This window comes from Stigmatopora argus, chromosome 3 (assembly GCF_051989625.1).
Source record: "Stigmatopora argus isolate UIUO_Sarg chromosome 3, RoL_Sarg_1.0, whole genome shotgun sequence".
Lineage (NCBI taxonomy): Eukaryota > Metazoa > Chordata > Actinopteri > Syngnathiformes > Syngnathidae > Stigmatopora > Stigmatopora argus.
The window spans coordinates 11,683,949-11,701,403 of record NC_135389.1 but is presented as its reverse complement, the minus strand read 5'-3'; the positions used below and the strand labels follow the sequence as shown (position 1 = coordinate 11,701,403).

The following is a 17,455-nucleotide window of genomic DNA, read 5'->3' as shown; positions in this document are numbered from 1 at the left end:
TGCTGGCCTAAGAAATATCTGAATCATATTATATTTTGTCCATCAATACGTACTTATTATTCCAAATGGTCTGTTAGCTTCCTTTCATTGCTTTTCCCCCTGGTTGCACTGCTTCCAGATGTGTGTTTTCATATTGAAGCATTTAACCAATCACATTTCAGCCATTATTCGTTGCCAGATCAGATCTGCCTCAAAGCCTGCACAATCAGTTCTTGCGGGCTCTGCTGCATTAAACTAGACTGTTGCTTTTAACCGTCGCTGTCTTTTTACCGGGGAAATGATACTCCGGGTGCCCGGTTCTGAGGTCTAAAAAGCTCCAGTATTTGTATTTAATCAATAAATGCTGTTTTTGGCTGGATTTTACCCCATTTTCGAGCAATGTTTGCCCATACGCCATTGACGTTCATCGCTGTCTTTTCCCGGGAAAATCACCCCCTGGCCTGGTTTTAATGTCTGAAAAGCTCCAGTATTTGTATTTAATCATGAAATGCTGCTAGGAAGTGGATTTTACCCCATTTTTGTGCATTAATTTATTGATTATTTTTTATGTGTCGCAGCTGTAGCTGCAGTAGAGGTTTTATAGCCATAAAATAGTTTTTGAGGGTTGGATTGATACGTTGAAGGCGCTACCAGAAAATGCACCGCCCGCCACTATATATATATATATATATATATATATATATATATATATATATATATATATATATATATATATATATATATATATATATATATATATATATATATATATATATATATATATATATAATATAAAAATGCGGGTGCCATTAGCCTGTCCAAGTTAACAAACTGTATTTTATTCACTCATATTTAAAATGTGAACAATTATTACAGCACTACGGGAAAAATCTAAACTGTTATTTTGTCCAACCTGGCAACCCAATGCATCCTTGAGCCAATCACAGTTTCACCTGGCAGTAGCATCTGCTTCCACGTTGTCCAATTACCAGAACCGAAGCGAGCCACAAAGAGTGTCCCGTTTTACCTTCTGCGGTCACGTGTGGAAAAAACGCTAACCATTTCTAGCATACATCCGGTCGAAACGGTGATTGTGTAAGTAAAACCCCAACTTTACAAGGTTTATTTAAAGGTGATCTGCAGCTGAATGAAATTGAACGCTTGATATGAATACTTGGCTAACAAAAGTGCTAATAATTGGTGGGATCGTATGCTAAAATATTCTTCACACTGTCTAATTCTTTCTTCATCCTATGTGTCACTTAAAGGATCTTGTGAGAGATGCGAGAAGATAACACCCCCAAAGAGGACAAAAATGGAAAGCATAAAGTTACTAAAGTGAGAACGCTAATACCCTGTGATGTTGATTTCACTGGAGGTGAAAAGTGAGTAAAGTTGGTTTCATTTTTCGGATTAAACTTACATTTATTTTTAGTTAAACCAAAATTATCTTGTGAATCGTGAAATCTGCGATGACATATTAAATAAAACAGCATTTCAAAGATCACAACAATTTAAAAACTCAAAAATATCAGAATTTAAAAGCAATAACAGAACAATTTGAATATCTGAAGCGTATTTGTGGGACTGCCCACATGGCACAGTGTTCAGTTAATTCAAAATGAAAATTCCAATTTGTATTGTGACCTTGATGCAGCAATAACTTCATAGTGAAGGTGAGATTTAATTCAATTATTCTGGTAGCTGTCCTTGAAATCCTAATTAGATGGTAGTTTTGCCACTTGGTTACTTTGTCTCATTGTTCGAAGTATTTCCCTTTTATTGGTTGTTTGTGAGTGAAAGCATTTTTGTTCTGTCAAGGGTTTCTCCCAAATAGGAAAAAAACTCACCTGTGGTTAAAAAATTTGTAAATTGTGCAAAAACATGAGGAAAAAAATGGTGACCTGAATGCTCTAAATATTAAAAATGAACTCCTATATCACAAGTCAATAGGTCAGCATGGGTCCATGGTAGAAGCTGTCTTACAACCTAAAGGTTGTGTGATTTATGAACTGCTCTGGTGACCCTGTCAAAGTATGGTATCTTTATGCAAAATACCCAACCCCAGAGTGTGGAGGTGGTATCAAAGCATCTTAATGGTAGAAAAGTGCTGTAGTGAAAGTCCATTTACCATTACCATTTTATGCCTATATATCCTCAGTCTAATTGTACAGTGGTACCTCGTGGTACGACATGCTCGTGGTCTGACTACGATCCCAACTAGACCAAGACATGAGTCTTAACTATGGGTCCTTTAAAAATAAAATAATCATGATCAATTCATAACAAGAAGAAATAATAAAAAGACTACAAAACTAGCCTCTATACAAAGAGCAAGCTATCTTTAATCACAAGTTTTAGGTTACCGGTCTTTGTTTTATGTAATGCACACAACTCCTATATTTTCTGTTTTTCATGTGATCTCTAGTGCAAAATCAACAAAATCATCAGCAAGAAGAAATGGAAACATCAAGAAGGTAAATGTTAATTGTTTTCTAATGTGTAACATTCAGGGATGGATTTTCATTATTAGGAAGCAACTTATTCTCGTCAAGCTAATAAAAACATTTACCGTAATCATATATTACCCTACTGTGCAAATGTCACAACCAAATATGTTTGCATCCAAATCACCTGATTTTGAAGATCCGCCAAGTCCAAGTCCCAATTCAATACCTCAACAAAAAAGCATTTTTTTTGTCTAAACATTTTAGCTGTAAAATTGGAGTGCAATTAAAAATAAATTTAAAACGTTTTTCTTGTTGTATTCTTCAATTCATTCTGCATGTAACCAGGTATAGGGAGATCTGGAATTTTAGATTAGAATAGTGTTGTATTTTATTTATTAGTATAACATAAATCATGCAATAATCATGGAATGTATTTCACTGAGCTTTGATCCATGTCTATCTGCAGGTTAACGCACCAAAGACTGAGAAAATTGAATTATCTCTTAATTCCAGGTAAAGTAAACAATGTTATTCTCAGAATATCTTCCTACTTGGATTGGATAACTTTATTCATCCCGTATTCGGGAAATTTCATTGTGGCAGTAGCAAGAGGGTGATTAGACAGAACAACAAAGCAAAAGCACAAAGTACAAAGCAAATCAAAGTAAATGGGATCATTGAGAATCATCAAAACATTAAGACAAAAGCAGCAAAACCCCAAAACGAGCAAGAGTGGACGGAGCTACCGCCGCCGGCTGCCACTTGAACGGTGCCATCTTGGTTGCGATAGCTAAAACGGATATGGACTCAAAAAGACGTAAAGTTGGACAAAAACTGGAACCACACACAGGAAGTCTTCCACAAGATGGGGAACTTCTGCAGACTGGGACTGAGGTAGAGAATATGCAGAGTCACTCTTCCAAGCTTATCCGTACAGTTCCTCAGTAGTCTGGAGCTGAACACAACAGTAGCAGAGTAGATCACCTCGACTCCGTTGCTGGTAAGCGCCGACAGCTCTTCCATCTTATCCCATGATGGAATGGTTGGTCAGAAGCGTTGCCTCTTCTCCTGGCACTTTTGTCCAGCTCTGAGTCTCCGGCGACACCGAGGTGTTGCTGCTTCTGCTGCGTACTGCATGCTGTGAGTTTGACAGCGTAGGCATGGCTGAATGGTTCCAAAAAAGTAGCCGAAAGAAGCCAAGCTAACAGAACAAAGAAAGTTGTAAAAACATTAAAATAAAAATTAAAAAGTAAAGTAAAAAGGAATGTATTAAGAAATCTTAAAATGTAATTTAAAAAAAGATAGAAGGGCTGTAAAACACGGAAAACAAGAGTTGACAGAGCTACTGCCACTGGCTTCCGCGTGACGGTGCCATCTTGAAAAAAAAAAAAATTGATTGCCCAAATAACTTGGACAAAGTGCATTCAATGCATATTATTGAAGAGTCCAGTCTTTTTACTGAAATAAATATCCCCTGCATTGATGCTGTCTTTTCAGCAAAGTAATAAATACGACTGCATGGTATGAGTAGTTGGACACTCCACAGGATGTTTGCTAGGAGGGCATATGGTGGACCAAGTCTGGCTGTGTCAAATCTGTCTCACGACAGTGTTTCTGTCTCGTAAATGGCTTGTTTCTTGAATGTGGTTTACCATACAACCGTATGAAAAGCGGCATTCAAAGGCAAAATAAGGAGAAAATTATGGAGAAAAATTCTAGGTACTCACAATACCGTTTCTGTTTAATGGTTAAGGTATAATTCAGGGAGTTCATTCAGGGGGTTAGCTTATGTTGTTTGCAATAGATCTTTCTGTGAGAGACCTACATTTCATATTGACTATTATTTTCTTCTGTCACGCAACTTTTTATAGCTCTTGAGCTTTTTCTCAATGGTCTGTATTAGCCAAATAATGGGAATATCAAATTTGCATTGGGTCAATTGTATTCTTTTTATGCCCAGCAAGCATGTGGGTTTTGCATTTAATACCTCTCCTCCTAACTTGTTTGATTCTTTCTACATCTCACATTTCAGCAGTTATCTTCAAATATGCACTATCTTCAGAACTCATCTTTATTTAGACTTGAAAGTGTCTTTACTACCAATTTAAGGTTGGGTTTAATTTTGTGTTCATACCCAATTTGGGGAGTTATTTTCATATAATCCCCTTCTCCAAACACCCCTTGTTAAGACGAGCCTTTTGGAAGAAGTTTTACAAAAAGGACAGAAAGCACATGTAATCCCTTGACAATGCCCCGCATTATTGAAATGCCATATATGACAGTAATTTGAATGATAAAGTAAAAACGTCATTGTCTCAAGCAATCCTCAACTCAACGACAGACACTATCTGACCTAATATTATAGGGACTTCGGTCTCATTTATGTGTAATAGAGAGGGTGACTACAGTGACTTCACCACAAAGAAAAACGAGGGAAAAAGAAAGAGAATCAAAGAGGAGTCTTTCGAAGTTCCCTCCAGTCGCAGACTAAAGTAAGTCAATGTTTGGCATTCTTAGCTGCGTTGTTGCCTTACACACCTAGGTATTTACGTAGAGACCTTGCAGAGATACCAATCACTGAAATGGCCATGTCTGGACTTTAATTTGATCAAAATGCTTTGTAATGATCTTCCATGGTCGTTTGTATTCAATAATTCAATAGTGTTAAAAAATAAAATAACTCTGCTCAACATGCAGATAGTTTTAAAAAAATAGAATGTTTTTATTTTATGTTTTGACAAATGCATCTTTAGGAGTCGAATTTAACATCCGGTAGTCTAAGACTGATCACTTCTACTAAAATTGTAAGTCCATAAAGCAAAAAAATGATTGGAATGGTTAGAGGTGTAACAGAGCTTTGTCTTTGATAATTAATTTATTTCAAACTGAGTAGCAGCATTTTCACTTTTTGTTGATAAACTAAACTATGTAAATGGGGTTTTGCAAATGTAGGAAAGTTTTTTTGGGAGTGATGCAATGTATTAAGTGTAGCTGAATCAGTTGTGTCTTTGGAATGAAAGTTTACAGCAAGAATGTTTAATAAGAGAATTATACCATTTCAGCAAGCCAAATTATATATGTAATGAATATTATTTGATTTAATTCAGTAAGCACTGCACGTCCACAACTGAAATGAATGTCCTAATATCTGCTGAATAAAGTTACCTCATAAGAGTATTAACAATCTACTTGTTACGACAGCAAAAACAAAAAACATTCAGTAGAAGAAGAAAAGGATGGAGAACCGTTGAAAAAGAAAGCTAAGAAGCTACCTGATAAGGTAAATCTGTCTGTCCACCTATCTGTCACCTTCAGTCATAAAAAGTGTCAATGCTGAGGGCATTTTTTATTCATGTCTGAGGTATTTTCCTCTACACAGGGTGTGAAGCCAGAGGAAAGAAAGCGGCCGGTCTCCAAATCTGCTAGGAAGACAAAAGAGGAGATTAGGGAAGCAAAAGAATTGAAGATCAAACTGAAGGAAGAGGAGGAGCAGAATCGCTGGCGATGGTTTGAAGATGGCTCCTCTCAACTTTTATTCAACCCGGCCCCATGTTATACACATACAGACGCGCACACACAAACACTCACTGGATTGCCTATTACCATTGTCAAGTATACCCTCATATTTTACATCCATCAGGTGGGAAGAAGAGAAGTATGAAGATGGGGTAAAATGGAGGTTTCTGGAACACAAAGGACCCTATTTTCCACCTAACTACCAGCCCCTACCGGACGACGTTCACTTTTTCTACCAAGGTAAGTCTCTCCATCACAATGTGCAAACATTTTAATGATGCTGAAATTTGTTTACTCTCCAAAAAGCAATCGCACAATTGCAAGTCAAAACAGAGTCATTAAATGTTGATTTGCAATTGTTTTGTCTGATAAAAGTACACAGAATGTTTCAGTCATCTGCATTCATACTCAAATCTGTGATACAATGAAAATGATTTTTGCAGGGCAGGTGGAAATCCCATTTTGCCAAAAATGTTCGAATCATTTTTTTATTTTGAGACACTAGTTTAGTTGGGTAGTTTGAGAATCACTGGTGTGGTTTGACAACAGGGTTACCAAGTGTGTAAATGATCCTGAATATGCATTAAATCTATTATTATGAGTGTTCAAAGAGCCTCCCATGCATGATTTTGGTATGTGGAAGAAACCCGTAGTACCCAGATAAAATCCACACTCCCGGGGAGAACATGGATGGGAATGTTGGAACCCACAGAACTCAGAACTTTGAGGTGGATGTGCTAAACACACAATGACCGTGCTGCCTGAACTATAGTTTATTAATTTATTTTGCAGGAGTCATAGGTTTGCTGCATAAGGATATTGTTTAACCTGCATTTGCCTTGAGCACATTTTCTTGTCTGTGTTTCAAATATATGGATCTGTCAGTCCCAGAAACCTTGTCTATAGTCTGGTAGAAGTCCAAAGATGTTGGAGTTTTATTATGAATTTGAATCCTAATTCTACCATGTCACTTGCATTAGGAGTGATTTGTATTAGTGAATTAAACACCTTGGTTGTATGGTTGTTATTAACTGTAAAAGTGTTATTTATGAGAATCCATCACCTTATGTTGCTAACACGTTGTCCCAACAAAGTGTTTTTTGTATTTCTACACAGGTAAGCCAGTGAAGCTGAGCCTGGCAGCTGAGGAGGTGGCTGTGTTCTTTGCTCAGATGTTAGATCATGAATACACCACTAAAAAGATTTTTCGGGACAATTTCTTTATGGACTGGCATAAGGTAAATGGAATTGGGTGATTAAAAATTAAGGCTCTTTTGCTACATGAACAGCTCTGACATAGACAACGTACTCTACAGTATTCTGTCTCTCACACTCTCACTCATTTCTTTCACTTTCGCTCTGCGTGCGTGTTGCTGAAAGTAGCAGTGCAACTAGTGAATATGCCTTGCAGAAAGTGATGTCTACGGCAAGCGCTGCAGCATTTCCTTGTTATATTTATGTGTTATACCTCTTGAGGTTTCGGAACTTGGAGAAATTATCGTATCTATTTTTATTTATTTGCACATCGAAGAGTTTCATAACCTGAAAGGTTCGTATGTTGAATCACTCGTAAGTAGAGGTACCACTGTATAAATAGCGTTTGCTTGACAACTTTCCCAACATTAGAGGTTGCTCCCTTTAGCAGTAACAAAAAACAAAGGAAAAGTTGAGCGCACAGTGTCCAAATACACTTATTTTCCTGAATTCATTCTGTAACTGCTTTTTAGCTCTTGGATGATTTAAAAAAAAAAAACTTCCTTTGGTTTCTTGCTAGGTTTCGAGGTTTGTGTAAAATGTTTTGCTTTACTTTAATATTTGATTAATATTAATAAAAGTACTATAACTGACGTTGGTGTCATTCAGGGAGTCTATTGTGCAGGGTAAACGATGCGCCAAGCCTGGGGGCGTATCATGCGGAATTAATTTTGTACTGCTTAGTGCTCAATGCACTTTAAAATATGATTTGTGTGAATGTACTTCTATGCTAATCCATACAAGTAGCTTCTTTGCATAAGAACAAATCCAATTAAACTGTTATATTAGAGACGGCAAAAAAGTCTTCTCGCTCCACTGCCCTCAATGCCAAACCTCTGTCGTTTGTCAGTCATGCTTAGATACGGTGACTGACTAGATGTCCGTGCAGAAAATGTTTCGCAAGTGTACATTGTTGTGTGTTACACTTATTCAGGTTTTGCATTTTGAAATAGTGTAGATTTGAAAAATGTTATGAGATTAAAAAAAAAAACTAAATTTCATCTAACAATTTTAATTCTGTTCGTCCGACGATACAACGTTCATCAATGATTCTCATGTTTATACATATTGATTATGGCCATTTACGTATAATTTGTCTAATATTTTATGAAATATTTGTTTCGGTCATTCTCCTGGATTTTTTTACAGTTTGAAGATCATAAAAGCCTCACATGTGGTCATGACATTTTACTTTCCACCAGCAACATCTAAGACGATCCATAAAGTGTCCATCAAAAGCAACCCTCTATTCATGCCCTGTTATCCCTCTCCTTTGAAGTGGGGAAGCATTTGAGCATTAACTTCAGAAAGTTGAACATTTAAAGCGCAGTTGCACTCCCAAAAGTGCAGAAATCCCATATTGCCTTTTCTTTCGTATCAGTCACTTTACATTGTCACAGATCTAAGAAGGATCTAAAAACAGATTTCGAATACACTGGCTTTTGAAATGATACAGATTTTTTTTAAAACCCAACTACCCTTTTACCTTTCACAGGAGATGACACATGAGGAGAGATTGTTGATTCAAGATCTTGACAAATGTGATTTTGGAGAGATTCATTCAATGCATAAAGCCAAGGTAGAAGAAAGGAGAAACTTAAGCAAAGAGGGCAAAGTGGTGAGGTCACAATCCAAATCTTATTATAATGATGTGATGTGTTACATGTCAAAATTAATAGACTGTACTCCATTAAATGGCTGTGTTTTGCAAAGCATTAATTGGAGATAAAATACGATACATTTGGAGTTGTGCACTAGTTTGTTCTGGTTAGGTCGCCATGAATGAGACCACCTTGAACTGAAGGAATGCACGTATGTACAGAAATTCATGCTTATTTGGTCTTTTTTAAATCTGTTTTTAGATTCTTAAAGAAGCTAATCAGAAAATTGTGGACGAATTTGGCTTCTGTATGCTAGACAAGCACAGAGAACGTATTGGCAACTTCAGGATTGAGCCTCCAGGGCTTTTCAGAGGTAGAGGGGAACATCCCAAACAAGGCATGCTGAAGAAAAGGATCCAACCTGAAGATGTCACCATCAACTGCAGCCAGTGAGATTGAAGCAATGTCTATCCATACGTGTGACATTGATGTGACGAAATGTGAAGGTTGACATGATGAAATACTGGTAGTAATTTTAGTGTGTGCCAAAGTTGATAAATGTAATATTGTTAATCACGATGGGTTAGCCTTGGCCTAGTTCTGCCCCTCCCTATACAAAGAAAAAAAGTTCTTGTGCAAGCCTAACAATAGAATAGAACCATAATACAGGTCATAGGTGTAGAATGGAATTTCTGTCAGATTCAAAAAGGGTATACAATGAGAATGATTGCAGTAGATTGCAGTACTCGACAATTTATTCTTTCATCCTGGGCCACAGAGAATCCTGCATCCCTGTGCCTCCTCCCGGTCATCGTTGGAAGGAAGTTCGACATGACAACAGTGTGACGTGGCTTGCCTGTTGGACAGAAAACGTCCAGGGGAACATTAAATATGTCATGCTTAATGCCAACTCCAAACTCAAAGTTAGTTTTTTTCTTTGTTTTTTCTTTAACAAACATAAATGCCAGGCATTCTGTTATTTAGATTTCTCACGCATTCTTTATATTTATATATATATATATATATATATATATATATATATATATATATATATATATATATATATATATATATATATATATATATATATATATATATATATATATATATATATATATATATATATATAAAGAATGAGCTGTTTGCATTATTATTTTTGACAGTGCTACTTTTTCTTGTTTGTATTTGTATATGCTTTCTGATATCCTCTGATTGACTTTCCATTACTTCTTAAATCTTTTTTGATTGAAGGGTGAAAAGGACTGGGAGAAATATGAGGTTGCTCGCAAACTTAAAATGCATGTGGACGACATCCGTAAGCAATACATTGCTGACATGAAGTCCAGAGAAATGTTTATTCGACAGAGAGCTGTGGCTGTTTACTTCATAGATAAGGTGTGATTTGTAGCTTCAGTATATGAACCAAATAACGTAAATACGGAGTTCTCCGTTACTGCACACTATCAAAATAAAACAGTCACAAACATCCTTCTTACCGCTCAAGTCTAATGCAAACACAAGTGAGCATACTGAAGAATCCATACCCTCGGTGTTGATAACCTTGAGTGCCTTCTCACATAACAAGACAAATCACAAAATGCTGGACTCTGCAGGTTAAGAGTGTATTGGTATATAGATTAAAATGGTAGCAATGTTTTCATTTCTCTTGACTCATCTCTTATAATAGCAATATTCAATTGGATTGTTTAATGAAAGCATGCCTGTTGTTTTTATATTGATCTCTTCATTTTCTGACCCGAAAAAGCTGGCGCTGAGAGCTGGTAATGAAAAGGAGGAAGGAGAGACTGCAGACACAGTGGGCTGTTGTTCTCTACGCGTTGAGCACATCACACTCCACAAGAAGCTGGATGGCAAAGAGTTTGTTGTGGAATTTGATTTCCTGGGTAAAGATTCCATTCGTTACTACAACAAGGTTCCCGTCACCAGTAAGGTAAAAGAACAATGGTCTTTACACAAATTCTTCAAATTTTTTCATCTCCGTTTTATGCCAATTGAACCACCACTGACCAACACCTTAGATCTTTCTTGAGAATTGCCACAACTAATCTTACACTTAAATTTAATGCACTGGCAAAAAAGGGGGTAGGGGGGTCAACAACAGTTTCTACTGAAACACCTACTAATTGCTTTATATTAAATACTACATCCAATTTCTTCCTGGTCTGGCCCCAATGTCAAACTTCAGAACCCATTGTGGCATACAAGTCATGAACACCAAAGTGCGTGGTGAGTTGATGGTTATATTTTTGTTTTTTGTGGTTTTTTTTCTAAAGTGCATTGGTACAGATGTGGCAGTTGGGGAAATGCTAAAGAAATAATATTGATTTAAATATTTCTATTTCTAAGAAATGGACTGGATAGTATATACTGTACCTCCAGCTAAACTTGGCACTGAAGATTGAATAATGTCTAGCCTGTGAGCGGCCAGCACAGGTTGCTGTTTTTTGTTTTTGTTTTTTTAGATCTGGATGGCACATCTCCAAATTTTAGGATTTTTTTCCACTGTTGTCCTAACCAAATTTGTAGAAATGTATTTGTTTTACCAGGTGTTTAAGAATCTTGAACGTTTCATGCAAAATAAGGAACCTCCGGATGAGCTCTTTGATCGTCTCAATGTGAGTATCTTGATAGCCTCTTTTAGTACCTTTTTTTTAAAATCAATATTTTGTTCATGTAATTCATGTTTTTAGGAACTGTGTTAATGATGATAATAGTGGTAGACTGAATATGAGTGATTGCGTTGTTGACCTCAAAACAAATGGGGTCTTAGATTTAATGTGAGGTGTAGATTTCATAATTACTAATTAACCAGTTAGTTCAGACAACAAGAAAGGTAGAAAGAAGTCTAGCTTTGGCAAGAGGGATCTTAAATACTGGCAGATAAAACAAACAAATAATTGAAACCCCTTGATAGTGAGCATTTCAGGTGGATGGATTGCTTCTCATAAAAAAGGGGTCTTTTTTAATCTTAATCTGTGAGCTGCAGGAAACAGATTTCTGTGGTTATTCCATCCCCAGGATGCAGCACTTCTCGGAAGGTTGTTATTTGTCATGTGAAAAACTAACCCAGGCTAACTGATTGTCTCTTCACTGTGAAAGCAGGAAGCTCTTATTCACATCTTGCAGTCCAGTACTGCTGTCAAGCCACAGACAGGTGACCCTGTTTTAAGTGCTTTGACTGCTTAGGAGCGCTTTGTTTCTTTAGCACAAGTCAGCTCCAGGTGAGAGAAGTTGAATTGACATTTTGTAGCAAAATGGTTAAATGAATCTTAAAGGAAATAATTTTCATAAGGCACAAGAGTTGTCTGCTTGAGAAAAGATTAGAGGAAGGGGAATTGAAGTCAAAAGTACGCTGCTGCTTCTGTGTAGCTGCTGGCTTGTCAGAAAATGTCAGGTTATGTTGAAGGTGGCATGGTAATGGCTGCTTTGGGCGGATCTGATTGACACGCAAAAAGACCAGGCGAGGAAAAGCGGAAAGAGTGTGTTGAGAGGAATGTGGGATAAGAAATGGTAGTTGATGGCTAGACTTGAAAAGAAAACAGCAGAGGGATGTCAAAGGCCTGAAATCTGATTGGGGACTGATAACTCTGAGATAGTGACTAGATTGGGGTTGATAAATGGAGGTTATGCTCAAATGCCTGAAAGTATCAAATGTAGCCCTTGATTAGACCTTTCCATGTTTCATATTTACTATCATAAAATAACAAAGGCATTTAGTGATTTCATATGTGAAATAAACAGGAACAAATTCCACCTTATGGTTTTTATTTCATTGTGATAAGCATACCTGTCAAAAAACCTTACAAACACCGTACGACTCGTACGGTGTTTGTAAGTTTTTGGGGGGGTTTGTAAGGGGAATCATAACCATTTATAAGGGCAGTTATCGGCAGAGGTTGACAGGTATGGATAAGTACTATTGCCGTCAATCTTAGTGGACGTGCCGCCAACAAATGGTTGCAAAATGCTTTGACATCCATAGAGGTACCCAATCAGAATCAGCCCAGGTATAGTTGCATAAGCTCAAATTGATGTGCAGAGTCAAACACAGTGAATACTTAGTCAATGATATTGTCTGCTTAGACCTATAATTGAACCTCCTGCTTGAGGGTGGGGGGCTACGGGGGTAATCCGTTATCAAAGTTGAAAACAAGGTTAAAATAGCGTATTGTTTCTGACATCATTTGCAATTAAAATGGAATTGCCAGCAGGCAGTTGATTATCTGAAGTTGGAAATTTAGAACAACAGTAATGATGAGGTTGAGTAAGGATTCAGGAAATGATCTGGCTAAATGCACATTTGTGCATCCAAGGAGTTGTGAGGGCAATCGTGCCCACTCCTCAGCCTCTCATACGCCTTCATTAGCATGGGCAACTTGGTCGCTTATTAGCAGCGTACGAGCTTTAGTATCTGTGTGTGGGTTTCCTTTTTCGTGTGAACGCACATGAATGTTTACATGTCCAACCACATGTTCTCCATTTAATAGGATCCAATGAATGCAAATATTTGGCCTTAGACAGCTGGGTCCTAGCCACGCTTTGAATTAACTGGAGTTCATCATTATTGCGATCTGAATCTGAATAATTTATTCTTTTGCCAGACCTATAATGACCCACAAGCAAGTACTAGCACAGGGGCAATGCAGCCTTTCATCCCTGCTGTGGTGTTGAAACTCCAGCCAATGGATGACTGCTGCCTATAACCCCTCAAACTTGTTATGATACCCACAGAGTGACATGACTTAATGCCTTGTACTTTTTTAATGGAAAAGTATGACTGCAAATGATGAGGTTTCTAAATACCACATTGCCACCTAGTGGGTGGTATAACAAACAGCTCTTTCATTTGTAAATGTATTGACTAAATGTGTCTTGTTCTTGTACAATGGTACTGTTGATCTTTGAAAGTGTTGTCCTATTCCCTGACAGACCTCGAAGCTGAACAAGCATCTGAGTTCTCTTATGCCAGGTCTGACTGCAAAGGTTTTCAGGACTTTCAATGCCTCCATCACTTTGCAGCAGCAACTTAAAGAACTCACAAGTGGTAATTACAGATTACAAACCTTTTTTTTTAAATTTATCTCTACGTATCAGCAGCCTTGTTTCTTAATAGTCCAAAATTATGTAGCTTATTAAATCCCATTTTGTGCACAGATTGAGTTCAGGTGTGACAGACAAGTTTACTGAGAATTGCAGTCAGTGTTATATATTTTTTATTAATAATGCTTACGTCTGAACCCTTCACATTTACGATAAAAATTTCTTGCCTTCATCTAATCTGATATGACTTGACCTTTGCAATTCACCATACAGCAGCCGTATGAATTCAGGGGTATCTTTACCTTTCCGAGGTCTTGGGAGGGTTGTCGCGTTCTAGTATCTGGGCATGGTGTGTGGCTTGAAATAACGAACGAATGATGCGTAGAACAAAATAGAAAGATTTCAAAATAACTGCCTCTTCCTTTGGATTGGTCCTCAATGCAATATCTTGCCTCATGGCATGTCAGTGGTCGGGGTTTAGGGGTTAGGGTCACTAAAATGAAGGGCGAGGCCGAAGCGAAGTGAAACTCGTAGTGGTTAAGAGAAAATAAATTGGGCCAAAATCCCCATTGCTGTGTGCCACAAACCTGGGTAGGAACTTAAGATAAAATTTGACCTCTGTCATTGAGAGATTTCTTTGCCAAATGTGAGGTTTAGTTAGGATAATGCTGTAAAGTATGAACTAAAAAAGAAAGTGTTTTATGGTTTTTTTTGCTTATCTTATATACTCTTAAATATGTGGTAGACATCTTTTTAGCTCAGTCAAATATGTGCAGACCTTTGCGCTATATAGATTAAAGTATAGTGCTTTGTAATGGTGTATGCTTCTTAGGTATTTGCAGACAGACAAACAAGCACTCTTCTGATCAGACGGCACTGTTTGACAGTCAGGTATAATTGTTAAAATGCGATTTTTTTTTTGGGGCAATCTCCAAAGAATTAATGGAAACTGAAGTCGAGAAGCTGCTGTCCTACAACAGAGCGAACCGAGCGGTTGCAATTCTCTGCAACCATCAACGGGCGCCGCCAAAGACCTTTGAGCAGTCTATGGTGAACCTACAGGCCAAGGTATGATGTGTGGCCAGTGTTTTGGGGGGGCTTGGGATTGGTGTCAGCTTGTGTGTTGCATTCCCTTGTGACATGTCAATGTCATTTGCAATATTTCCATTTTATGACTGGCATTTTTTCCCAATTCACTGCATATTTGTTAGAATCCAGGGAATGTAATTGGTAGTTTGAATTTGATTTTTTTATTTTGTGCCTCCAGTCTTGAAACTTTTCTGACCCACCTTGTGTATCGCAAGTTACAACTTTATTCATCTGATTAATTCAGATTGATGCCAAAAAAGAGCAGCTGGCTGATGCCAAGAAAGAGCTTAAACAAGTTAAGAAGGATGCCAAGGCCAAAGGCAGCTCGGACTCCAAGAGCCAGGCGTGAGTATTGCACATGAGAATAATTTAGGAATGAAGCTCTCAATATGCACATTGGCCTACCTTCCACAAAACTGTTTCATTGTTAATAAACTGTATAATAATCATGCCATTGGGGGGGGGAACTCAAATATTGTAGCTGCTAAAAATGCTTCCTAATATATTTTTGTGAATTGTTTGCAATTTTGGATACAAAGCCTGCTGAAGAAGGAAGCAGCTGTGAAGCGCTGTATGGATGGTCTTCTCAAACTGGAGGTTCAGGCTACTGATAAAGAGGAAAACAAGAAGATTGCACTGGGGACCTCCAAGCTTAATTATCTTGATCCACGCATCAGTATTGCTTGGTGAGTCCATGAGTCAAACACTTATAGGTAGAAAAGTAGGTCTCAATTTGTCGGTCTCTTAATGAATTTTTTAGGTCCTCATTTTTTGTTATCTTAAACAACATTATTATGTTGTTTATTTCATTGTGGGATCCAAGAAATGGGCACATTAAAAACATTCCATCATCCATAGACTTATGAATGTAGAAATGCTTTTAAATCTTGAGTTGAACTCTGCCCTGACTATCCAATGTATCGACTTAGTTTCCTTCTGAAAATCAATTATATATATGTTATTCAATAGCTAGAGAATTTTGAGTGCTGCTCACCAGACTCTTGCGTTTAGCGTGTGACATCCAGCAATAATAGAAGCCTTGTTAATCTTCTGCCCACTGGAGTAGTGACACAACAGAGATGCAATGAAAACGTGGTCTGTATAACTAGTTATATTGATCATGGTTGCCATTCACTGGCAGAGAGCAGCCATGCACATTGTAATTCAGCCTTTAGTAAGATGCAAATCACTTGTTTTAGTTTCTCCAAATTATCCAGTTTTCTGATCTAATTTAAAGACCCAAATTTGATAATCCTTGTAAATGTATTCATTATAATACAACTATGTTCTCCTAAGCACTTGATGCTAAACTGAACAAAGAAATGTTTTATTTCAGGTGCAAGAGAATGGGGGTCCCTATTGAAAAGATCTTCAATAAGTCCCAAAGAGATAAGTTTGCTTGGGCCATCGACATGACGGAAATAGACTTTGAATTCTAATTGCTGTTAGGGATTCAAGGTCTTTCTGCTGTTAAATTCAGTAAGATGTTCTCATTCTATTGTTGCTTCTTGTGTAATGTTCTGACACGAACAAGGTCTGTTCATTGATGTGTCATTTTCATTTTCTTTGTATACTTAATATCTATAAGCACTACTGTTGCATGTCCTTTTTTTTATTAAAGGTTTCTAAAATGCATTATCTCAAATGTATTCCAGCAAAACACCCACTTTATTTGAATTGCAGTAACTTTACTGTACAGAGTGAACATGTACCATGCAATTAATATTCTAGTGTAAAATGGTTTACAAAAAGCACCTCCTGCCAAATATATAACAGGTAATTCAACAGCAATTTATTAAATATTTAATAGAAGAAAATCTATTAAGAGGGAATGCATCTCAGGGTTTATGAACAGTGCCTGTCAAACAATGTAGGCATCATATACTGTCTTTGGACTCTAAACAGTGACCAGTCATGATAGGGTGGGCAACAGTGGGCTCATCTCATTTTGATAATTTCAAATTCCTAGGTCCTGTCAATGCCTTCTACTGGAGAACCTGAGGGAAAGATTGGGTACATAAATTGAAATAAAAATGACAATGTCGTATTCCAATTATGATCATCCATCCAGTGCATGCACAGTCTAATATCCTCAAACCTGAATGTAAGTTTCAGACGCTCAGAAAAGCATCCAGTTTGACTATTTTATAAAGGCTCTACAAATTCTGCCTGTTAAGAAAAATGAGATGAACCCAGTGGCACCAGCATTGCATTTCACAAGACTAGTACTATATTACTGAACAACATCCCAATTACCCATGAGCTTGTATTCTTTCAACTACAGTTCTAACGGGCAAAACAAACTAGTGTTCTAACGGGCAAAACAAACTAGTATTCTATCTTACAAATAATGTTCCACTTGTCTTAAAATCAATACATAACCATAAGTCACATTAGGCAATCGTATAATAATAATAATAATAAAAAAAAACTTTACACGAGTCACTGCGATTTTAAGGAATTCCTCTGCTCCAGTACATAGAGGATTAGGCTGTGTCTTGGGAC

General features: G+C 37.2%; 1 protein-coding gene across 1 annotated transcript; it reads left to right on the top strand.

Annotated features, from left to right (window-relative positions):
* The first annotated feature begins 906 nt into the window (after positions 1-906).
* LOC144071063 (DNA topoisomerase I, mitochondrial) lies at positions 907-16,585 on the top strand. The gene is made up of 20 exons (XM_077595807.1): positions 907-1,074; positions 1,248-1,364; positions 2,408-2,456; positions 2,896-2,942; positions 4,823-4,921; positions 5,631-5,709; positions 5,809-5,936; positions 6,070-6,185; positions 7,062-7,183; positions 8,695-8,817; positions 9,062-9,249; positions 9,579-9,723; positions 10,052-10,195; positions 10,566-10,751; positions 11,368-11,436; positions 13,751-13,865; positions 14,799-14,929; positions 15,195-15,295; positions 15,490-15,636; positions 16,287-16,585. Exons 2-20 carry the CDS (start codon positions 1,261-1,263, stop codon positions 16,387-16,389), a joined length of 2,196 nt encoding a protein of 731 aa, XP_077451933.1. The 5' UTR covers positions 907-1,074; positions 1,248-1,260; the 3' UTR covers positions 16,390-16,585.
* Positions 16,586-17,455: the final 870 nt, after the last annotated feature.

What these genes read in the sequence shown, in the direction of transcription:
- LOC144071063 (XM_077595807.1), top strand. Translation starts at nt 1,261, where the DNA reads ATGCGAGAAGATAACACCCCCAAAGAGGACAAAAATGGAAAGCATAAA. An exon ending in TAAGCAAAGAGGGCAAAGTG is followed by an intron (nt 8,818 to 9,061) that starts GTGAGGTCACAA and finishes ATCTGTTTTTAG; the next exon opens with ATTCTTAAAGAAGCTAATCA. An exon ending in GTCACCATCAACTGCAGCCA is followed by an intron (nt 9,250 to 9,578) that starts GTGAGATTGAAG and finishes CCTGGGCCACAG; the next exon opens with AGAATCCTGCATCCCTGTGC.